Below are 25,457 nucleotides of genomic sequence, written 5' to 3' on the forward strand. Positions count from 1 at the left end.
CAGCCTAAAGGGGATAAAAATACATAGAAGGGATAACTTTTGCTGACATGGTGTGTGTGCAGAACACAGAGCTGAGGAAGTAGGATAAACTAAAATATCCTAGAATATTCTCAGTTCAGATGAGAAACCAGGAAAGCTCATGTTGACATCCTCAAAATATGGGCCAAGTAAAATAAACCTAAAAGTGAAAAAGAACTGTGAACTGTCCTGCTGGGGTTCACTGGTAATTTCAAGGATGCAAGCAAGGGTGCAAGATGTAATTGCTGAAATGGACACTGACTGTGACTGTCACGACTGCCAGTCTTGCTTTTGCAAGAAATGTTCACGAGCGTGGCCCTTGAAAGATTCCCACCAAGACAAACTGTTTGTTCAAAGCTGCCACAAATCATCAGCCCAAATATATCATCAAACTGAATAAATTACATCCAGAAAAAAACCAGCATTTTTTCACTTACTTCTAGCAGAAGTCCACCTTCCTGTACAGCAGTCTTGTTAGATATATTGTCTTCTTTTATCGTTTGGCCAACTTGCTTCTTAAAGTGCTTTTCTTGAATGGCTGTTGGAAAGAGTTATCATCAATTTAGAAATCATAACGATTAGGGTCATGACTAAAATTATTGTTTAGGCATTTAACATGCATTGAATTTAATTGGTGGTTACTGTCTTTGTGGTCTGGATCTTGGTTACTGACAACTTTCTGTTCTTTTTTTTTTCCCCTCCTTGTGCTGGAGATAGATATATATTTTGCAGTCCAGATGTTTTTTATATGAAATATCTATCACATTTTTTATTGAACATATTTTTTCCATTAGTCTACTCTACATAAAGCAACAACCAAAACCCACAGGAAAGAAACAAAAGAAAGTTAGCAAGTTGTTTTGTTTATAAAAATATGTATTATGACAATACAGAGAAATGTCTAGATAGCTCAGAAGAAAAGGGAGTTAATAAGTTTCTTATTTTCAGTGCTGATCTCCTTGACATCAGATTACTTTTGGTCTCACTTTACCCTGTTCATTTCTACAAGCTTCAACCTAACTGTACGATTCAAGGGAATGTCCTTAAACTGTTTCATTTTTACACAGAGTTTTAAAGTTTGTTTTTAGCATGTCACGTACTCCATGAAATTAATGAATATTTCTCATTATAGATTAAAATTTCATATATTTTTCCTAATAATAGGGGAAAAAGCTTTTATCTGGTTACGCTTTCATGGGAAACTCAACTGGTGAGTGCTCTTCCTTCACATTGCTTGATCTTAAATATCATTGAATGCTCAAATTCTTCCTATCAATGTACCCTGCAGAAAAATCACTGAAATATGATCCCATTTCTGGGCATAATGAAAGAATTTCTGAGAAGGCTGGCATTACATGATTATTGGGCTTCAGCATCATCTAGGGAGTACAACTGGAACCTGTCTTTATCACTTGATCAGTAAAAATTAAGTCAGCTTCACCCGTACTTCCAGAGAAGGGTCATACAAAGATCCTGGTAGCAGAGATACAGTTTTCTGGTTTTTCTCCTTTTCATGGAGAGAATGGGAGAGGAGAGCATCCCAGTGATATTATCTGGGATGTTTGAGACACATTTTCCCTTCCAGCCAAAGGGGAGTGGGAACAGCCACAGTCAGAAATTATTAATAAACCAAAAAATGTCCCTCTGAAAAAAAAGCCAAACCCACACCAAAAAAAACTGAAAAACCCCAACAGCCACCCAACCAATCAAAAATAAAACCTCCCCACCAAAAGAGGGGTTAGATGGCAGGAATAATTTGTACCAAACCAGAATAAGGAGAGAAACAGCAAGCCTCTAAAGGTCCTGAGCCCATGCAAGAGTTCCTTATCAATTTAACAGCCTGGTAAGGGACTGCTGCAGGATACATCAGCATTTTACAATAAACAATGGAAACTCAGAATCACACCAACTGAATATTTGTGATGGTTTTTAGCTTACATTGTAAATATTTGCTGCAAGTGATAATGCCGGTTATTAGCCCAAAGCAATTATCTCAAATGTATAATTAGATGTAATAAATCCCTCCCCTGGGCATGGGAAAGAACATCAGGAAAATCCCAAGCTGCTCTAAACAGATCCTTACCCATATTTTCCAGCCAAAATAATTTTGGGAATTCAGACTTATAACTCAGGCTGCTGTGAGTAGAATATACAGATTCTTAAATCTGCATTTTCATTTTGGTGTGCCATTTAAGCTAATAGGAAATGGTTGCTTTTTCCCCCCTGATCAGCTAGGCCTTCTGCTAGGCCTGTCTATAAGGACAGACTATAGTATCATAGGTTCATTTAGATTGAAAAAGTCCCTTAAGATCATCAGGTCCAACCACTACCCAAGCACTGCCAAGTCTGCCACTAAACTATGTCCCTAAGTGCCACATCCACACATCTTTTAAATACCTTGTCACAACAATTTTTAAAAGCCCAACCCCTATTCCAATGGCCTCTTCCAGAGTTTCCCTCCTCAGAAAAGATGTTTTTGTAATTACTGACATGGTGGTTTGTGGTCTTTGCTCAGGTTAAAGGACAGACAGGGAGGGGTGAGAGGAAACGAAGGTTTATTTCTTTGATGCGCTCTTTTGGTGTTGTGAAAATTCCATCCGTTCGAACTTCATCGTTAGTGGAAACTATTATTTTACCCAACTGAGCGGGCCAGAGCTCCCTGCCTGCTTGTTAGCCTTCAGGCTCATACAAACACAGCAGCAGAAGCACAAAAGATGTTTGTTCTGCAACTTGTCTGGCTACTATAAATTCCATCTCCAAATGGAAAGCATTTTAATGTTATTTTGCCAGTTAGAGTTACCCATATGTTGGGCCACACACATCCGTTTCATAGCCTGCCCTTCTCACTGGCCTGAGTGCAAGGAGACCCTCTGCACCATCAAAGAAAGACAAATAACACCATTGCTCCAAGAAGAGAATGCTCCTCAGAGATGGGAACGTTTGCTCCTTGCACCCGAGGCAGCAGAGCCATCACTCACTGCTCACTCTCCTTCTGCCTCCCCACGCTGGGAATACTTGATTAATCCACCCACGGCTGGGCTGATACTGCAGTGACACCTCAAAAGAGAGGTGCTGGTGATAGCCTGTCACCTGGAGAAAGCAGAGCAAGACAGCCAGAAAATCACACAGATCCTGAAAGAAATGAGGAGGAGGAGGAAATGCAAGATGTGACAGGCAGATGAGGGAAACTTGCAAGATGTTATCTGACTAGGCAGAAAAATAGGGAAAAGAAAACAGAAGAGTCTAACAATACCCCTGTCACCACCAAGAATCATGAGAGAGAACAGGACAGCAAGTTTTGGTTATGATGGGTGGCTTGATAGAAAAGACCCTGGTGCCAAGACAGCTGTGATCAAGCTTAGACATCTCATAAAATGGTGTCCCTCTGGAGCAACAGTGAAGCCTATGATGAAAACAAATGAGAGCTTGAAGAATGCAGGAGTACTGTCTCTGGTGGGCAGGGAGGAGCAAATTGTCTGAAAATAAAGCTGAAAAATAAAAACCAGCAAAGGATGACTCAGTGACCTGAGGGGTAAACGCGCTGCTGGAGCTCCCATGTATCAAGAGTGGAGCAAGAGCAAAGCTGATACTGCAGGCAGTCTAATGAATGATGCTGACTGTAAAAAAGAAATAATAAATTGAGAGTTTTAGCTTTATGGAGCTTTAGACTTTCTATGGGAGAGGCAACCCTTTGGATGATCAGCACAGAGTTCTCATCTACCAGGTTCAAAACCAGCAAACTCAAGAGATGGGAAGCGGTAACACCCGAGACTGTTTTCTGAGCACAATGTATCGAGCCTGCACTTCCAGAACATGAAACAAAACAGAAGATGGAGCTGTTCTGCCAAAGAAGATGAATGAGCATATTGATACCATATAATGATAAACACCAGAGATACATGTACCAGGGCTGACAGTTTTGCAAGGTCATGCGATCTGGTGTGCATGGTGCAATCCCATGCAACATTAAATGCCAGCAAGTCTGGAAATGCTGGGTCCTACAAAGGACAACACTGTGGAAATATTCAGGGCAAGGGGACTAGGAAGGAGCCTAGGAAGAAGAGGAGGGAGAAAAAAAATGAAATAAAATGGCCTGTGCAATTTCCTGGAAGACAGGTCAAAGATTTGAAGATATTTTTCCAGTTTCTACTCTGAAAGCAGTGAAAGAAGTGGAAACCAAAAAAATAATGTAGAGTTAGAATTGACAGTAAATTATTGGAGAAAAAAAGCCCACAGAGGAGACTATAAGATTGCCTGAATGAGTATGGGATGGTCTCAGACAGTGCTGTTGAGCCTTTCACAGCTGCACTGTCTCTGCCCAGAACAATGTAAAAATCTGAGACCTCTTTCAAACCTCCAGTTCTGCTATGAGCATTTCTATCAGCATTTGCAAACACCTTGGCTTGAAAGCCAAATCTGGAATATTGTAAAGAAAAGCTGCCTAACACAGTCTATAGAAGCATTATGAAACCAGCTGTTCCCTTTGCCCCAGAAATAACAGAACATTTATTCATTGCAGGGTATTCTTTATTCAAAGGGATGGAGATTTCAGGAGCCTCACAAAACCATACTTTTTAAACCCATGGGATTACGTTCTCTGGAGTGTTTTGGTACCTCATCCTGCTTGAGCACAACCTTCATTCTTCAGAAAATAATTAGCAAAAATAGCTGCTAAGTTGGGCTGTGTAACAGACTAACATGGGGGCAAACTGTACCCCAGCTGCCCCAGGTGCCTGCATCAAACAACAGCACCGGCAAGAAATGAGCAGTGAACACCCTGCCTGGGTTCATTTGGGGCGTAGGAAGGGAACCACACAGTCTTCCTCAGATTCAGGCTGGTGAATCCATTTCGAGCCCTCCTGCAAAGGACTACCAGTTCTCTCCGATGATGCCCAGGGGATAAATTTTTTCTTAAAAGAGGTGGATGAAAATACCAGAATCCAGAGTGCAGGTTCCGAGACACTGCTTTGAGCATGCAAATCGCACGTTTGGTAGCTGTTACTCGAAAGGAAGTGAGGGCAGGGTCTCTCTTCCTGCATCTTCTGGCTGCAGGAAGAATCAGCTATGCGTGTTACTCTGAATACTAAGAAAACAAAACAATTTGACTCGGAAACACTCAGTATGAGCAATTCTGCTTAACAAACCTAAAGCCATGAACTGAAATGATCTGTTTCCTCTGGCCATGTTACAAAGAACACCAAGTGACAATTAGGATGGGGGTCATTAGATGAGCACTGAAATTAAAAAATACACAGCATAAGGAGCTGTTGTTATATGATGGAAAGGATGTTTGCACAACACACAGGTAGTACAGATGCTTTGGGAAAGAAATCAGAAAACAGAATCAAAAGCTGAATAAAAGCTGTACGGTGCTTGGTCCTGTTGTGGAGGCTACCAGAACGCCAGATGAAATTACGCTAGCAGTAATGCAGAGTTTTTCTTCCCAACTTAGCGGTTTTCTCAGTCTGCTTCTTCTTAAGAGATGCTTTGAAATCTGACTTCCCTTTGAAGTTTCTCGAGTACAGCATGACATTTATTTAAGGTACAAACCGAACCCTTTTGCTTTCCAGATCCCATCCGCTCTTTCCTGCAGAACCACTCTACCCCTTTCCCAGCGAGCCTCATCCATTCTCCCCCGTGTGAGAGGGGCATCAAAGCGATGCCACCGCCGGGCTGCCCTCCTCTCCCCGGGGCTGGCGGGGCCAGCTCGCCCCTCTGAGCCCCCGGCCCGTGTCCCAGCGCGTCCGGAGAGCCCTTTTGAAGGCAGGCGAGGGGGAGGAGAAGTCCCCGCTGCGGAGGAGGCAGAGTGCTGAGTAACCCCGGCCCCGCTGTCACGCAAGGCTCGCCGCCTGTCAATCTCCCCGCGGCTCTGACAGGGCCCTGGCCGCCGTTCAAACCCTTGCGTGCGAGCAGACGAGCCGCATTACCCTATGAAGTATTTCATAATAACAACAGCTGTTAAATATTGATGACTCCTGGCAAGCGCTGAATGCTTTTCGAGAAGGTTAAGCCTTGGTGTAATGGAACCTAATTCCTCATTATATACTGTATCAGATATCTGGAAGTTGCCTAAAAAAAGCAAAGGAGCTTAGAGTAAAGGATCAGAAGAATAACTCTCGTGCAGCGGGGAGACGGGAGAGAGCCCGCTGTGCGAAGGGTGAGGAGTGTTTCCCTGGAGTCAAATCCCTTCACAAACAGTAAAACACTCTGCTGGAACGATCAGCAGTACGGTCTGTTTCACTGTATTCCACTGGAGGGTTTTGTGTTTTTAGAAATTATTGCAGAGCAGATAAGCTTTCTAAAACAGTGATCCAGCTGCCAGTGCTGTCTGCGTGTGTGTAAAAGTACACGTGGAAATTATTTCTACAGAAATGCAGAGAAAAGAGGGGGAAAGCTCACGTTCCTATGGTTTTTCTACAAACATCATCTCTGAGAGATCTGGCTCATTAGAAAATTTACTGGTGATCTGACAATATATTAAGGATGAAATCTCAGACAGGATTTCCAGCAGGCAAGCAAGGGAGAAGGATGAGCCTCTTGCCCTGGAGAAGTTCTGGTGTGCTCTCCTCCAATTCCCAGAAAAAATCCGCCATCTTCTTCACTCTGCCCTCTAAAACCCATCTGTTTTATCTTTTCCCTCTTGATCTAACTGAAGAGCAAGGTTGTGTCAGGAACAGAATCAGTTTGGGGTTGGAATTCATGATCAATGGAGTCCTTGGGATGGACCTGGTGCTACGCCAGGGCAGGCAGTACTGAGTAGTCCAGCAAAAAGACAGCATCAGAATCCAGGTGCAGGTGGAAGAAAAAACACAAACTGAGGACTTCTTACAGAGTCAGGGTATTTTTTTTCTTGCATGTGAAAAAGAGGTCTGTGTGCCTTTGGGAAATAGAGTTTACATGCAACAAGCTGAGAAGCTGAAAAGAATTGCCTGCAAATGTTCAGTTGTGCTGCAGTGCAAGGACTTCCGTGAAGCTTTAGGAAAGTGGTTCACCTGCGGGGAACCCGGGTCTGTTAACTGAGTCAGGATAGGGAATCACAAAAACTTAGGAAGTTGTAGGTTGGAAGGGACCTTTGAAGGTCATCTGGTCTAGCTCACCCTGATCAGAACAGAGCTAACTTCACCTAGGCAGGTTCCTCAGAGTTTTTGAGTACTCTCAATAATGGACTTTTCTCATTCCCTCCAGGAAAACTTTCATTATTTAATTAAAAACAGGATTAATTTTGTAAGATAAGGAGTTCCTTAATGTTTTAGGTGAATGAGCATTAGGGTAGATTCTGGATGGACACATCTTGTTCCCACAATTCTTCATTTGCAAATGTGTAGAATAGTTTAAGAAATGCTGAGAATGGTAAAATGGCTTTTATAAAAAGTGTATCTATATGGAGGATAAGTTATTAACCATTCTTCTGTTTGTTGCTGGTTTATTCTACCTGTATCTCATAAGAAATCACATTTGTATGTCAAGTTTAAATGTAGCCTGGGACTATAACTTCTCCCCTATCCCATAATTTCTGAGGGATCATGGATCCAGAGAAAAGCTCCACATGAGACAAATTGTGTGCTAACTACACAAACAACAGACTCAAAAGAACTTGTCTAGAAAACACATTTCTTCTCTGTAGCTTACTGTTGCAACCTTTCTCTCTTCATATGACTCAACAGATGATCTCCCCAACAGACAGCCCCACATTGTGCCTTGGCAAAGGAGGTATTTTAGAGATCTGTTTGCATCACTGTGAGTAAATATTTGAGCTATCAGTTGGTCTGGTAGACTGTATTGGCTACAAGACTGCTGAAGACATGCAGTCCTCTGAAATTATACCAGGATGTAAGACTTACTCCAAGTAACAGTCTTCCTGTTTGTCTTCACAATTTCATTTTACTTTCTGCTACATTAAATATGATGATTTGATCACGGAAACTTATTGATTTATAGGTTCAGTCCTGGGGCCTTAATTTTATCTGTGTACTATTCCATTCTTTAATTAAGCTTTAATACGTTAGCTTGTCTGAATATTTGCTTGCACACCCTTCTGAATAAACACATAAAATATAAGTAAAAATGGGTTATTCTCTCAAACCACAAAATGGATTGCAAGCCTGATTTATCAACAACCTTGAGTAAGAGATCTGCAGACTATTTATTCTGGTTTCAAATCAATACCCACATCGACCACAAAAAATTAAGATGATTCCAACACTTCTTCCTTGCACCTTTAAGTTTATTAATTACATGTCCATTAATCAGAATCCTGATATCCAACATAAGTTTAGAGTAGGAAAAAATTTCAGAGAACTATTCTGTATTTAGAAAGTCTGCTTAACATTGGTTAGTTCTGGAGTTAAGGACCTCAGAATGTACAATGAATGTAGTTTAATATTTTCATTCGTGACTTCACCAAACTGATCCACAATTAGCCTTAAGTGTATAGAAGTGTGTTCTGACCTGTTGCCTCCTGATTGCTTGAGTGGGATCTCAGCAAATCCCACTGATCATCATATTTATACATATTCAGAGGAACAGCACATCAGGACACATTGATTCTAGGATCTGTGGAGCATGTGACCTATCAAAATACTTGAAGAAGTTCCCCATTCTTCAAGATATCCTTCATAATGGTTTCTTGTCTGAATAGCTTTTCATATTTTCTCTTGTCCAGATATATTATAAAAAATGGGTTCTCTATATCCTCTAAATTCCTGGTGTTTTCTCTCTGTGCCCCAAGAATGTTGTCCTCGTTTGATATGGCTCAACTGTTTCATTGTCATTAGACCATTTTTTCAGGATTGATTCTCCCCATGAAAATAATACATCAGTGGACACAGCAGAGGCAGTTGCCCTTTGAGGAGAGGCTAAAATGGCTGTGACTTTTACTGAGAAGGACTAGGGGAGACACAACAGAATTTTACAAAATTATAAGGGCAGTGGATAAACTGAATGTGGAACTGCTGTTTGCCCAACCCCACAATATGAGGACTGTGAAATGCCCTGTAACACCAGCACAAGAATGCTTTAAAGTAGATAAAAGTCAGCAATTTTGAGGATGAGAATACCAGACTAGATGGACCACTGGTGTGACACAGTAGTGCATCTCTTATGTTGTTTTATTCTCACTGCAATGCCATGGCCTTGTCCACAAAATTTGTTGCAGGCAGAAAATAAACAACAGATGCACAACAGCAGCATCTGTGACGTGAAACAAAGTATATCACAGAAGTGACAATAAGAAAAATCAGAACCTTATGAGAAAGCCTGTATGTAACTAAATTTAAGCATATGATGAAAGAGCAGCTTGTGACTAATTATTGCATCCAAAACCAACAGAAAACATTCTCTAGTGATAAACAGCCTATTGAAATAAACTTGAGTCTGAAATATTTTTCAGAAACATAAGTAATGAGACCAAAATCCATTTTTACTGAAAAGACAGCTAAGAGGGAAGTTATGTGTGTTCATAAGTAAGCAATTGAAGTCTACAGGAATCTTTCCCGCTTTTGGAAAGGTGATTGTAAGCATTGCATTTTACAGAAGAAATGCAATGAAGTCTTGATAACAGATTTACTTTGAGAATATCAGAAGATTTTTAGTCTCTATCAGCTACAGAAGATGTGCATCATTTTACCCCCTCCAATTTCAATCGGTAGTTTAGAACATTTAGTAATCAATCACTGAAGGACAAACTCAAAACAAAGATCAAGCATGAAAATAAATGCAACAAGGAAAATACATAAGAAAACATCTTTTCCCCTTCTTGATTAAAGCAACCTGACAATGACTAACTTATGTGAGATTTACATTATCTTTGCTAACCTTTTTGGATTTGACAACCTCTTTTCCAGGACTATGATTCAAACAGACTGTCTCTGATCTTCAACTCCTCAATTTCTAGTGCCTTTATAATTTTCGTTGCGCCATTCTGCATGGAAAGACACAGACTAAATTCACACCTGCAGGTTCCAAGAGGAATTTAAATCAGTATCTCTTAGAAGAGAGTTGCAAGAGCATGTGTCAATAGATCAGTGTATCATCCAAGAGACTAAAAATAGCCAGTGCACACGATCTGGAGAGGATAAAGGAAACCTTTAAGATGAAATAAACACTGCATCTAAAATATTCACATTGAGACCTTAGTGCACGGGATGTGCATGTGTTACCCAGAAAACCAAATCTGGATCCAACAGTTTTAGAGTCAGGAATATCATAAGAACAATTCTTTACTATCTGATTTATACAGCAGCCTTGCTGTGTCCAATATTAAAGGCAAAGACACGTTCACTTTCAAGTGTACTTTAAAGAAGCAAACATGCTTGACAGAGAAAATGTGGGAATCTCCACCTTTAAATCAGCTGGATATCACAGCTCACTGCTGCACAACAACAGACAGACACACAGACCCCACAGAACACAGCGCTCTCTTTCTAAGGCAGAGCTGCTCTGCTCAGCCTCTTCTGCTGCCTGGGGAGGTTGCCATGATGACACGGACTGCATGAAGCCTGGAGAAGTTAAATGCACCCAATGTGCTGTCGGAAAAATATGCCTGAGAGGAGGTCCTTAAGCTTTGGATTTTCTAATTCAGGAAGTAAAAACACATGCTGAGACAAGATAAGGGCAAGCGAAACATCAGGGACATTATCTGAAAGTTTTTTTAAAAAATTATTTCAGAATCAATTTCCAGGGTAGTTTCAGAATATTCAGCTTCCAGAATATTCCAGAACCTTTTGGAATGATGAAGAAAACCAGTAGTATGACCATATTACCTAAAAGCTCAAAATTAAGAACTATCTGACAACAGAACTGCCAGAAGCCTAAACTCATAATGTACAACTCCTGGATCTCTTAAATGTGTTTTTATCCACCTTAATATTTTAATGTATGCATTCAAAAAACTAGTCCTGCTAGTTTTTGAATGCATACATTCAATGAAGCTACCCAAACAGATGGATGTTGTTCCCAACTGGAATCCCTCGTAAGACAGGGGTCCTGCAGAGAAGACACTATGGTTTGTCCAAAAATAAATTCCTTTGCAGAACAGGAATCTTCTGCAGAAGTATAAAATGCATGCACATGATGTATTCAACTACTACAATAACCTTTATTTTTCACTTCCTCACAAAGGTTTTGCTTTGCCTTTCCTGACAGCCATGTTCCATACTCAGGAAAAGATCCCAAGCAGATGCCAAAGACCCTAAACAGACCAGGAGTGGACTTGCATTTTCTCTCCCTTTCAGCACCAGAGAAATTAAGTTTCTTAAAAGTGCCATGGTCCCAGAATGGGACAGAATTAGAAACAGCCAGAATTAGGACCTTCAAATTTTCTGAGCATACTAAAAAATCTGTCTTTATAAAAGGCAGGAAAGGTGACATTTAAAGACTCTAAGATTGTGAATTTTCTCTCTGCTTTGATTTGCTTTTTAATTTTTAAAACCAGAGAATACTTCGATATAGTGATAAAATTACAAGGCGGGCACAGAGTTCTTATCAGACTTGTCCCATTCAAAGATAAGGAAAACCAATGTTCTGTATTTCAGAAACAAAGTCCTAGCTAATAAAATATAACCTTTTCTCCAGTTTCAACTCTTTTGTATGTGTCATTGACTTGAACAGGCAAGTCTGACTCCTACAAAGGTGCCTGCTGCCTTGACTCATAGCAAGCTACCAAAGAAATAATGAGTATTCCTTATGGGATAAGGACAGGAATCTTGTATCTCATTCATGAAACATATAGGATTATGCCTTCAACTTTCTAGGCAGTAATAGCCAATTGCAGCTTTCACTGAGTGATCAATGCCAGGTGAAAAGTGTGTATAAGGAGAACTATGATACATATATTACTTTTAGGGCTTCTTATTCTGTCTCAGGTCTCTGGATGAAAACCAACGATTTCTTACCTACTGATTCATCAGATCTGCTTTATACTCATCATGTGACATAAACATTCATTTCTATTGCATTTTCCCCAGTTACAGTATGATCTCCATTGGATATACACTGTGGTTTACTGCCAGAGTCAGTCCAATAACCACTGAAACAAGACTTACTCGCTCTACACTAAGGAAAATAGGAATAGGTTTGAGGAAGAAAGCGAAAACTACAAATTGCAAAAAGCAAAGATGATCTTGCATGTTTTAAAAAAATGTGAAATTTAACTGGAGGCAGTGTATACTCTAGAGCACACTTTGTTTTAAGCCCAAGAATTTTTCAGAGGAATCATTACGCTGCATCCAAAAAAGGAATGCTTTTTCTCCTGCCGGGGCAGATTTGCAGGGAGGAGGCTCATTTCTGCATTGCTGGTCTGGCAGGCAGCAGAGCTCTATTCCTCTGATCAAGAGATCACTTTCATAACCACTTTTCTGAGGTCACAAATGAGTCTGCTGCAGTCACGCAACCCCTCGCCTACCAGAGCTTACTACAGTACAGGTTCACGGAAGCTCTTTAAAGAGGCAGCTCATCCTTTCAGCACTCACAGATACAAGGCACACGTGTATTATCATATGGGATTCCCCCCAAATGTGCTGTGGGACTGTTTTATTTCAGTTTGATCAGGGAAGAAACATATAGCTTCAACTTTTATCTGGATGGAATGTTGTTGCCTGAGTAGAATTAAAATAAAAATTTAAGCTAAATGGCTCTACAGTTTTTTTAAATGATACTGGCACCTTTTGCAAATATTTAGTTAGCCTCTTCCTTTCTATTCTGTTAAAGGTCCATTTTTGTCAAACAGGTGCTACTGAGAATTTTGCTAATTAAGATATCTTAAAATCATGGTAAACAGTCAAACAAACATTAGATTCAATAAACAACAAATACGATTGCCCTGAATTAAACATTACCCTGTGAGAAACACAATGATATGGAAATTGTAAACCAGGAAACAGGCTTATGAATTGACTCTGAAGGAATATGATGAAATTACAATAAATTTCAGTCAGAGCTTGTTCCTAGGTCAGAAAAGTCTACTTTATTTTAGCCAAGTATCCCACAAATTACCAATATAGTGATCTGTTGTATGGACATGCCTTGCAGGTGGTGGCTAGAATGACTTTGGGTAATAAGAGGCAGTGGGGAATTTAAAGAAAAAAGTTAAAAATATTTTTCCTCTTATGGTAAGTCAACTCTACCCAATGAATGGGGGGTTTGGCCTATTTTCACAAGCAGTTAACACCATGAAAGCAACCGTTGTTGTTTCATCATTAATTATTTGCACTAATTACCTGAAATAAAGTTTTCAAAAGCTTTTAAATTACTTTGAAGCCTACAATTAAAAAAAAATTATGGTGGCTATATTGCTCATTGATATTTTGTGAGGATTAGTGCGCAGACACATTTCATTTAATAGCAGCACAAACAGGCTTGCCCTAACCAGTTTTATAATCCAGCTTAAATAAAGTAACAATAGGAATGAGGGCACAGCACTAAGCCTGTTGAGGACTCACAGTGTGGGATGCAGTTTGCACTGTCCTGCAAGTTCATTGCTATTATTAGGCACACTAAACAGGTGAAAACTTGTTGAGGTGTGCCCATACATGCTACAGACAGTTTCAGGAATTCTGGAGATGCAGCCACAGGCTAAGTACCCTTGGCTTCATCCAAAACAAGGGCATTTTATGCTTTAGGCTTGTATCTTCAAGCCTAAAGTGTAGGCTTGTGATGTGTATCTTCACCCAGCAGTGGGACAGGCCCTCTCCCATCTGCATAGCAGTTTCTCATTGACAGAAATAATGTCCCAACGCAGCTTTGATATGAAATTGATGACATCTGAAAATTGGCCTTATCTCTGCTCCAGGTCTGGCCTGTATTTATGGAGTGGAATTAGGTTGGAAGCTGGACAGAGAATTGTGACTTTACTGCTGGTGGGCCTCACCGTCAGAGCCCAGTGCACTCACATCATAGAGGCAGGCTTAACCTCAGGTGCTGAGCATCACTGCAGCTTCTCAGCCCAGTCAAAATTTGGTGTAGGTGATGAGGCAGAGACACCAGCTTATAAAGGGAGGGGGTTGACAGCCTCTAGAGTGATCTCTAACAGTACCACTGCAGGCGAAGCTGCAGGCATTTTTGAAGATAAATCACACTTTCAAAGAGTTCTGAGACTTCTGAAGATGTTACCTTTAGTCTTATGTTATTGATTTGTGCCCATTCATTTATCACTGCAACAACTTCCCATGGAAATGAAAAATATACAGGATCAACTCTTGCCTAAACAGACTTTTCCCTGCTTATGAACTTTCACTGAAGCACAAGAAGTTTATCTAGAAAAACAGCACTGGATACTAATGCAAGTATTTAATTAACATGGAAATTTTTCCTTTCTATCTATGGAAAGAGATACATGAGAATGCTGTTGAGCTGCCTTACCTATACAAACAAATTACACTGTTCTGGAGACAGCTGGCAAAGAAATGCTTGCTAACTGCAGGAATGACTTGATGTATGGGCATTTGAGGGTAAACAGCTGCTAGAATACTTCTGCTCAGCTCTGTTCTGCGTGCCAGTCTGGCCACAGAGCGGGTACCTAAAAAATCTTGCCCTTCTGAAAGTCCTTTTTATAACACCTATTATATGAAAGCAAAATATCTCTAATCTTTTTTCAAAAATAGGACATCTCCTACTCAAAGACAATGTGGTCAATTGTTCCATTTTCTAAGGAGATGCAAGCAGGCAGCTAATGCATGTGTCTAAGTCCCACTGGATCTGCAATTCTAGAGGAAGAACTAGTCAGTAATTTAGTACAGTGAAATCAGGATAAACAATGACTTCTCATGTGCCAACTTCCAAATAATAACCACAAACTTTCCTCACTCCCTCCACAGCTCCTAATATCTTGCACCTGATAGTTGAATGATCTGTACATATAAGAGAACATGCCTCCAGTAATTTGGATTAGCTGCAAATATGCCTATATGTTATTTTTTTAGTCCTTTTGTGGAGGACTTTATTTAATCTGAAAAATATCCAGAGAAATTTATCTTTGTTGAGGATTTTATTTAATCTGAAAATTATCCAGAGAAACATAATAGAGTTCACTGATACCTCAACTAATAATCCAAAATCAAACCATTTCAGATTAGTGTACCATAAATCATTTTCAATTAATAAATTGACTTTAAATAGCTACTAAGAGGTATTCTTTCATTAGAAATAGGTTTAAGTACTGTGACAAATTGCAGTTATTAGACTCAAACCTAAGGCTTCCTGAGTAACTTGGTTATAAAAATTACAGCAAGCTTACTCACAAAATTACTTCTACCCTCACCATCCTCCTTCTGCCCCAACATACTGTACATACTTGAAAATGGCCAGATTTTTCTGGAAGAATAGGAAAAGAGTGTTTTGCTACTGCAATGTAAATTAAGGTCTAGCTTGGTCAGAACCACTGAAGGATGCCTGGAAATATGCTTGTACTAGGCAGGCTGAGAAGGACAGCAAATCGTGCAGCTGTAGAAATTAGTTTAAAACCAATTGTTTAGTGGTTTAGTCACTAGCTGTGGCTGAGCCTTGCACATGTGGTGGTTCATACAGCCTGTCCCAGCACAGCATGGCCTTTGCCTGGTGTGGAGAATGAGGGAAGGAGCTGGAGTACCTAATGATTGCGCTCCAGCCACGGCAACAGAGCTGGGAGTTGATGGAGTCAAGGCAGGATGGGGCAGGCTGGGAACGGGGCAGCTGGAACATTCTTCTGCCTGCTGCATTTTCCATTGGCCAGATGTTCCCCAGTTGACAAGAGCTGCGAGAGGCTGCATGCGCCACTCCCGGAGGGTGTTCTGACCCCTGGGAAGCACTAAAGAGGCCCAGGCCTGCCCAGCATTGAGGAGGCACAAAGGTATTTCAGAGCTCTGATCCTCTCTTCTCCCACTCGGTCCCAGTGCCAAGTTCAGCTGCGGCGCAGGAGCTCAGCTGTGGCGCAAGATTCATTTTGTGCATTAACCCGATGAGCTACAGTACCATCTGAGGCCAACATGCAGCTAATTGCTATGAGAACTAAACTTTGAATTTCCTGACCTATTCAAAGTTTGAATTTCCCATTCACTCCACGCTCCTGTACTAACAGATGGTATACAGGGTGTAGCTCCAAAACTTCCTGCATCAGAGCATATGCAAAGACAACAAGAGGAGATGAATTGCACACCCCTGGAAACCTGCCCTTTATTTGCAGAATGGTGAAATTATAAATAAGCCAATTGACGTGCCCAAGCAGCCCCCATCTTCCATGCAGAGAGTGCTGGCTGAAACTCTTCCGCCCAAGCTATCCCTGCCATGTGGAGCTGGAAAAGCACTGGTTACAGGAGCTGACTCATCAGCTGACTAGCCCACAACCTCAGCCACAAAGGACCAAAAATGCTGGTGGTGGCATGAAGCGTGTGGGTGGGAGCAAGGAATAAGCAATCATCTGGCAGCCTAATGCAGAAGGGAGGGTTGACAACAAGCCATTATTTATTCCCCCCTCCTGCCCTAAGGCTCATCCCTCTGCTTCAGTGATTCTCATCATCTTGACGCTGTGGTAGGGCTCTTTGTAGGGGAGGGAATGAAAGGTACATCCCCTCCCTGTGGCCCATGCAATGAAAGCATCAGCAAGCTATCTGAGCTCACCACACCCAGATCTCTTAGGGCAAAAGGCCCTCATGGAGGAGAATGGAAAAGAGGTTTGCCTGGTCCTGCTTTCACCCAATAGGAGACTAGAACAATGTCTTGTTGCAAAAAAAAAGGACATCATTGCTTTCCCACCCAAGCCAGTTACTGGAGAGGAGAGATCGAGATCCAGTTCTGAACCGGCAGACAGCAGATGTAACCAAATGTTTTTAGGAGCTGAGCAAGGAATACAGAAAAAAAGGGAAAATGGGAAAAGACAAGGGGGAAAAACCTATATGGAGAAAACAAGAAAATCTACAGAAGAGGAAGATGCAAAAGAGAAAATTTTACAAAGAAGTTGGGGGGATTATCACTAAAAAGGTTGCTAGAGAAAAAGAGGTGGAAGGGAAGTCACCAAGTTAAACAGCAAAAATAAAAAGAAAAAAGAAAATTGGCAGATTTAATTAAAACTTAACATGAAAGTACACTGATAAAGTCCCCCAAATTGTTCATATGTATCATATTATCTCCATATAAATCTAAGTTAACTTTTGAGTGTTCATTCCCTCCAGCAGCCTTCACCACTGCTAATCTGGCTGTAATATGGTCAGTTGGTCCCCAATTTAACTAGCGGAAAACATTCTCCAGCCAAATTATTGGTGTGGTGATGGTGTGACTTCCCACCTCCCAGGCTTTAACCTTTTCAATGGTATTTTTGTTATGACTCTGAAAAATACATTTAACTTCAGGCAATGTGTTTTTTAAACACTGGGGCAGATTTTGAAAGCCTGGCTTGTATTACTCCACTAATGCCAAGGTTAAGCAAAACATAATAAGGAATTAAGGACATGACCAGTTGTCTTTATGTTTCCTCCCCAACCAAACTTGTTGTTTTCTGAGAAGAGGCTTTTTACCCAAATTTTGCCTACAGTAGGTCTTTCCTGGCAAATTGCCTCAGTGGAAAGGAGATTAAGTTTCTCAATGTCCTCTTTTCTTGGAAACTTTCTGTTACATTTCCCAGTCTCCAATACAGGCAGCTCAGGGCACAGGAATCTACAGCTTCAAAGTCTTCCCCAACATGTTTTTCACATGCTGTTGTATTGGCACTTGGCAAGAGTGATGAAGAGTCACAACACTGTAGTTTGCAGCTTTTCTCTGGCTGGAAAAACTGCACTAGTTGAACAGAATCTTCAGAGAGTCAGAAGACAGAATATCTGCTGAGGCTACGGCATCTAAAGTAAGCAAGCTGACCCCTGTGTGGAGATTGTGACTTGACTTGACTAGATAAATACAAGATAAATAAATTCCTCTTTTCCAAATGACCTCTTGGAACTTGGTGTCCCTGCACTAAGTGTTGCTGCAAGGGGCACATCTTCTGTCTAGAAACTGAACTCTTCTCCCAGCTCATGCTTACAGGGCTGACAATCTTAGCCACCCTACTGGTTTTAAAGACACTATCAGCTGCTACCATGATACTTTTAAGGTATGATGGCAAAGTAACCTTCAAACTGACATTGTCTCTGCTTTCCTAACCACAAGTTGGCAGCAACAAATGTAGGGTGCATCACTGTCCTGAAATGATATGGCACTAACTTACTGCCAGACTTATTAAAAATTTCTAAAGTGCTTGCTAGCATCAATAAAAATGAAGAATGTATGTTGCAATGTGCAATATCTTCAGACTCTCTGACGTGTTACTGAGTATGTTTGGCTCAGAAGAAAGAGCTCTTCCCTTAGAGGGGACGTACATTAAACCCTACATTGCTAGGGTTTAATACAGTTCTGGTGGTCCTGAAGAAGTGCTGAAAACAATCAAAACCTCTATAACCCATTGTAATTTGAGAACATTCTGCACCTGGCATGACTGCACCTCTAAAAATTATTCATTTCAAACATTGCTAATTTCCTCTTGCAAATATTACTTGCTGTGAGATGTACAGCCTTTTCCTGTATGCCACAGTGTAGATGCAGTGTAGAAAAAGCATGGAAGGAAGAAATACAATTTCATTTTTCTCCATATACTGTTATGGTCCTTATAATAACATATTAGAATATTCTCCACATAAATCCTTACATTCACCAGGTCAAGATACATTATTTAGGGTGAATTATTTATCCTCTCAAGAAATGCTTTCATAGAGCATTATTTATTGTGCCATTTTCCCATGCAAGGTTTGTAGGGGTTGTTTGATGGCACAACACCGGTTAAATAAATTATTTGGAACAAAATATAGAGGGTTTGTGACAGGTTTTCACTGGCACTGATATCAACATAATACCAACATACAGAAGATAGCATTTTCTGCACAGATATTGAAATAGTCAGGGGAATAGATAAGACTACTATAAGGTGACATGTTTTGCCTGTATACAATTAGTAAAGTGGTTATGAAGTTGTCAATGGACCAGAAAAAAACCCAAAACCTTAAAATGTGTTGTGTTTTGATTTAGATCTGATCTTTGCTTGTTTTCAGTCCTCTTCTTTCAGCTGTTTCCAATATGTAAATGGCCAATTTAAATTGCAGGTTCAGAGTAAATGGGAATAGTGGACATTTTCTTATTATAACAAATATTTACTTCCTATGTACCTTCAACTTCATATATTCCATGCAGATATAAAGAGGAAATGCATTGAGGGGATTTCAAGAGACTTTTAGGGGCATGGTAAGTTCATAAGATACATACTTTGGCAAAACTGTTGTATAGCATCACACTTTCAAAAAAGTAATGATGAGCTTCTTTAAAAGAAGTTCTAAAGTCTGCTTGTAACTTCTCTTACTGAGCATCTAAGTTTGCTGATATGCATTCTGCTTCTTCTCAATGTCAAGATTTTAGAAAATTTGTCAGTTATATTATCTACAGTATTGCACCAAAAAGTGTAATGAAATTAAAACTGGACTTTTAAAGGGAAATCTGCTGTGCCTCACCTAAAAAACTTGCATTTTATTTTTTGGTGGGGAACTGTCAGAGCACTGACTAATATGTTACAGTTGCATTAGATAGAGAAGAGAAGCATCTGTGTTAGTCACATGGGACTTTCTATGTAATGAAATAAAAAAGACACTAAACCAAACACAATTAAATTAAGACAAGTCCTTCAGAGTGATCCACTGAGCCAAACTGTAGGACTATCACATAGCCAAGTGAGGCAGGCTTTGCAGTAACCAGCCCCCTACTCATATTTTATATGGCTCAGGGGGGACCTTATCTCTCTAGAACCACCTGAAAGGAGAGTGTAGCCAGGTGTGGGTCAGCCTCTCCTCACAGGCAATCAGCACAATGAGAGGACAGTCTTAAGCTGCACTTAGGGTGGTTCAGGTTGGACATTAGGAAGAACTTCTTCACTAAAGGATCGTTAAGTATTGGAATGGGCTGCCCAGGGAGGTGGTGGAGTCACAGCCCCTGGAGGTGTTCAAGAAAAGACTGGATGTGGCACTTAGTGCCATGGTCTAGTTGACAAGGTGGTCATCAGTCAAAGGCTGGCCCTGATTATAATAAAGCCTCGATCTTGGCCTTATTATCGAGCGATGCAAGGATGGTCCGGGAGCCCAGTCCCTCTGGGAGACAGAGTGCCCGAATGCCCAGTTAGCTCGTGGCCATCGCCGAGGGCTACCCTTTAGCAAGCTTGGTGATTGTCAGCTCTTTTGTGATTATCAGCTCTCTTAGCATCTCAGCTCTTTGCTTGCTTGCTAGGGTGCCCTTGTCTGAGGCTGAAGCAGATGCGAGAGAGGAGAAGGAGAAGTTCTGGGGGTTCCACAGTGATGGTTTATTGGGGAGACTGTGAAGGGTCCAGCGACAGCTCTTCTTTTGTTGAATGGGCTAAACCAGCCCCTTTTTATAGGGTATAGGGGGATCCAAACTTGTCCAATAGTAAGGGTTAGCGAGAATGGCCTATGAGGTTACAAAGATAAGGCTAAGGGGCAGGGGGTCACAGACAGGAGCTTATTTTGCTGTCTCACCATGACTCAGCAGTTCCTACTGTTAAGTCTCAATCCTCCATGGAGCTTTCCCAAGCTCTATGGAGTCTGCTACACCTGATGACCTTGGAGGTGTTTTCCAAACTAAATGATTCTGTGATTTTGTGATCCTCATTGTATCAGAGTTCTCGGCAGAGCTTTACTATGTGCTGTAGCCCTAAAGTCAGCATTAGGAAAGTTAGAAGGGAAGCGAGGAGGACAATCTCCCACACTATTCACTAGCTGAAATCTATTTGTCTTCTTTGTCTTCAAAGTCCTATGCAATTACAATATGCCAAACTAAATTCCTTGTTCTGTTGGATAAGAGGTATTGTCTTTCCTTTATAACATATCTGTGTTTAAAATGAGAAACAAAATAGATCATTTTCTTGACAGTAAAGATACACACTTCCTCTCAGAGATGGTAATCACTCATGAAGCTGAGAACAAGTGTAAACCAAGCCAAAGTTCATGCCTGAGGGAATGCTTTCCTTCCCATCCATTGCATAAGTGATAAGGACAAAACTATTGCTAGTGTCTTCTACAATCACTGAAATTGCTAGCAAGTTCTGAAGTCAAATGCCATTTTTCTTGTGATGAAAACCAGTCTTGTTTCCATATCCAAGGAAAACATGGGTTACAGTGGAACTAAACTCCAAGTTTTTCCTCAGTCTCCAAGCAAGATCTAAACAGAATTTAACTCAAGAGAATTAGATCAATGAAATCCATTACTTGTAGCTCAGGATAATGGAATTTGAGCCATGCAGGGCTGTGAAAGTACTTCAACAGCTGGTACCAGGCTGGGCCAAGAAGGGCCTTAGCTGCAGAGCAGGGATTAAGCAAGCACAGCGCACAAGCAAGATGAACATCACTGAATGCAAAATACAGTGTGTATATCAGTCTCCTGGATTAGATGTACCCAGATTTTTCCTTGCCACTTGCATTTAAGACATTTATTTACACATCCTTGCCACATTCATTTACATCTATGCAACATGAGATGCACAGTGTGAGTTAAGCAAATGCACTGAGCATAAAAGCCTACCAAATCAAAATGGTTAAAAATGACTGAGCAAGTTGGAGAAAGGTGAAGACCCACACTCAATGGCTCACAGTATTTTGGGGACTTCCCCTAGCACTGGAGCAATGTAGAAGCTGTGGTTTGTGGGAACACCTATAAAATCAGACATCATGTATGTGGCTGACCATGTGTCTGCTTCTGAGTGTACTTCTATTGCTGGTAGAAACAGTGGAACTCTCCCAGAGCCAAATGCCCTCAGGAGAAATCTAACAAAGATTCCCCTCATGTCACTTGTCATTTCCAGCTCCCTGTTTTTTCTAATCAGTCTTGATAATAGCAAGAGAAACATTGAAGCCTACAGGGATGGCATCCAGCAATAGAGAAGTTATAGGAGATACAGATCCAGAATTACAAGAGCAAATTCTGCAAGAAGAATCCTAATGATGATGTATTTCCCAAGGACAGCATAAAATCCGTGTAGTCCTGCCTTTCTTGTGCAGGTGACTAAATCAGTCTAATAGCTCTGAGTTTGTAATAGCTCTGGTAACATAAACAACCCACAGCACATGACACAAGCACCAAGAAGCACCAGAAAATATCTGAAACTTATTTATAACTGAAACTAAGATCCTTCATTTGCCACTACACAAAAACATAAGTATTGAATTTAGAGCCAGTCTCAGAACATGACACTGAATGTAGTGTTGCACAGATGGATTCCCTTGATCTTCAAAGGTTATGGGAATTCAAGCAATTTAAATTTGTCTTGTTCTTCCTGAAAATAGGTTCATTCTGAAGTAAATCCTGCTTGTAAATCAACACTCATCCTACAAAACCCGTCTTGTTTGTAGGAAACTAAAGAGAAATCTAGCCAGGAGAAGGAGGTACACCCTCTTACAACAGGGCAGTAAGAGCAGACACAGTTCTCCTCCAAGAGTCAGCAAAGGCCTTCCAAGGACAGAGAGATCTCCAGGTTATGCAAGGGGACCTGTAGTACAAAACAGCCTCAGTTATTTGTCACATGGAATGAATGATGTTCCCAGGAAACAAAGGGAAGAGAAAATATTGGCCCATTAGTATAAGCAATGTGTCCCAATAAAATGGTCTCCCTGGCAATTAAATATATTAAAAAATCTAGTCAAAATAATGTTTGGAAATTGGTAATGTGAAGGAGATTCAATTTGCAGTGGCTTCTCTAGAAAGAAATCCTGCCAGATCTCAGAGATGGATGAATGCAGCTATCCTGCCTAAAGTCTTGGCACTTCTACTAAAATGTCACTGATGTAGTATTTTAGCACTTGATTAGACAATGATTTGCAGATAGTAGGTCTTCCTTCAATGATTTACTAATATACCACTTATGCAGAAGAACAGTTTTCTCAGTTTTTCCAGTTGCTGTATTGCTAAAAAGATGGTAAAATTAGAGAGCAGTAGAGAGTGGAAAATATTTCTTTCATGAACAGTTCATTTTTGGCCAAAACACTCCAAATATTGATGCAATTTGAATACGGCAGTTCAACACAGCCACAGGAATAACCTTACCTGTTACCCACTCTGACAATGAATGTTTCTTTTCAGTACAAGCCATTGAATATGCTGTCCTAAGAAACCTAAACTACCCAAATGCTTACAATCTAATTAAGCTAAACCATGGAGTACAGCAATATATATGCTAGAGACATTTTTTATGTGTTCAAAAAAAAAAAATCATTCAGACATTCCGTTTAAGAGGACAGGACTGGGAATGTTCTAACTCAGTAGAAAATGTCTTTAAAAACCAAACTTCTAATTGTTAAAAAACTCAGATATATTGGGGAGTTCTTGACTCAAGGAACAAGCTTCAACCCTAGCTAATCAGAGGAACACAAACTGAATCCTTGATTTGTGTCTCAAAGTACAGGTTTCATTTAAAAAAAAAGAAGTTTGAGGAAATTGTGAAAGCCTCTAATTATTTACATAATGGAAATCAATATATGTGTCATACCAAGAAAAGATAGGTGGAAATGAAGAGTTGGAATAATGAGGCATCATTTCCTCCTTCTTGTTGTTGTTGTTGGTTTAGGCATCTTATCCTGTTCTTATGAATCTTTCTTATAATAGTTATTGCTATTTCAGATTTTTTATTATTTTATTTTTCCTATATCTGTTCTAAATATATCCATCATGAAGGACCTGGAGAGAGTCTAGTGAAAGGACACAAAAATGATGGAGACTAAAGCACTTCTCCTATGAGGAAAGGCTGAGAGAGTGAGAGAGCTGGAACTTTTCAGCCTGGAGAAGGGAAAGCTCAGGGTGGATCTCATCAGAGTGTATAAACACCTAAAGGAAGGGTGGAAAGAACAGCAAGGTTCTTTTCAGAAGTGTTCAGTGACAGGATCAGACTAAACGAGTACAAAGTCAAGCACAGGAGGTTCTCTTTGAACATCAGGAAACACATCTTCACTGTCAGGGTGACCAAGCATTGGCTGAGGTTGCCCAAGGACACTGTGGACTCTCCATGCTTGAAGATATTCAAAAGCCATCTGGACATGGTCCTGGGAAACTGGTTCTCAGAGACCTTGCTTGAGCAGGGGGCTTGGATCAAGTGATCTCCAGAGGTTCCTTGCATCTTCAACCCATCTGTGAATCTGTGATTCACTATGATTTTAAATTTAAGGGAAAGCTTCAGGCTACTGAAACTGGCTTACAAATGAAAGATTAATTTTTCCCATGGAAATGGTTCCAATATAGGCCATAACTGTAATAGTAAGCTCAGCCATATGAACTTAGTTTAAGGATCAGTTGAATCTTCTTGTGGAAAAATTTGCCATGCTTATGTAAAGTAAAATCTAAAAAACATATTTATACCAAAGAAGCAAAATTTGTCATTCCAGGAAAAAAAAATTATTGAGAGTTTGAAAAGAAAACTCTGGGAAAACAGAATTGTTAGGAAGAGATGGTGGGGTAGAAAGAGATGCCTGAGAACCACAGTTCATGCACTGCAGAGGAACCTTGGAACCTCAGACCAGGAGTTTTGGTTTGGGTAAGCAGCACTCCAAAAGCACTGCTGAGTAGCATTACATTGCAGATTATGCACTAAAAGCAAGATCACTCCATGCTTCTTTACCCATCTCAGGTTTTAAAACCTTAAATTTCTGAGTTGCTGAAGTGTCATGCATGTCACACCAGAAACAAGTCTGCAGTGGGGGCTGCAGCACTAAATATTTAAATATTACAATAAATAATAGCATAAAGGGTCTAAGGAATGAACCTGAGCAATCTCAGTCACAGTAATATGCTTCTGACCTAGGAGAGTAACAGCCATGGACAGTGTAGGAGAAGAACAAAGCTGGAACACACTGCAAGTAATTGGGGATACTGAAAATCAGGCCAGCTGGGAGGAATCCTTTGCTGTTTTCTTCTTAAAAGGGATAAATTCAATTTCCATTAAAGATAAATTTTGATGGGAACTGGATCACACCAAACACATAGATGAGTAAAAGGAAATGACCCACTAACATAAATGCTAAATCAGAAGAAAGACAGAAACCACACAGTCAGCGTGTGCTACCCTGTCAGAAAAGGGGAAAAAATAAAAGACCAAAAAAAAAATCTGTATATATATGTATATGTGTATATATATATATATATATATATATATATGTGTGTGTGTGTGTGTGTGCGTGTCTCTCTGTGTGTGTGTGTGTGTGTGTGTGTGTATATATGTCTATACAAGGTTTAATTGAAGGGGAAAAATGGGTTAGAAGGAGATGCAGCAGCTTGGTGAAAGTGACTGGGAAATACTGGAATTAGTGGTTCTTGTAGCAGCAGCAGCAATCCAAGCCACAGCATTGGAAGACAGAAGACCGACAGGAAGGAGACTTCAGTACACCTGGGGCACATATCTAAGGGCACAT

The 25,457-nt window shown here is 40.4% G+C and overlaps 1 protein-coding gene across 1 annotated transcript in view; it reads right to left on the reverse strand.

The window, feature by feature from the left end:
• AHRR (aryl hydrocarbon receptor repressor) overlaps positions 1–25,457 on the reverse strand; it is an 82,119-nt gene that overhangs the window by 25,678 nt on the left and 30,984 nt on the right. Inside the window, exon 4 of the mRNA XM_071448922.1 lies at positions 456–556. Coding sequence (XP_071305023.1) covers positions 456–556 — 101 coding nt within the window. The remainder of the gene's footprint in view (positions 1–455; positions 557–25,457) is intronic.

This window comes from Agelaius tricolor, unplaced genomic scaffold, assembly GCF_023055355.1.
Source record: "Agelaius tricolor isolate 1412-34295 unplaced genomic scaffold, bAgeTri1.0.p SCAF_2, whole genome shotgun sequence".
In the NCBI taxonomy this organism is placed as follows: Eukaryota; Metazoa; Chordata; class Aves; order Passeriformes; family Icteridae; genus Agelaius; species Agelaius tricolor.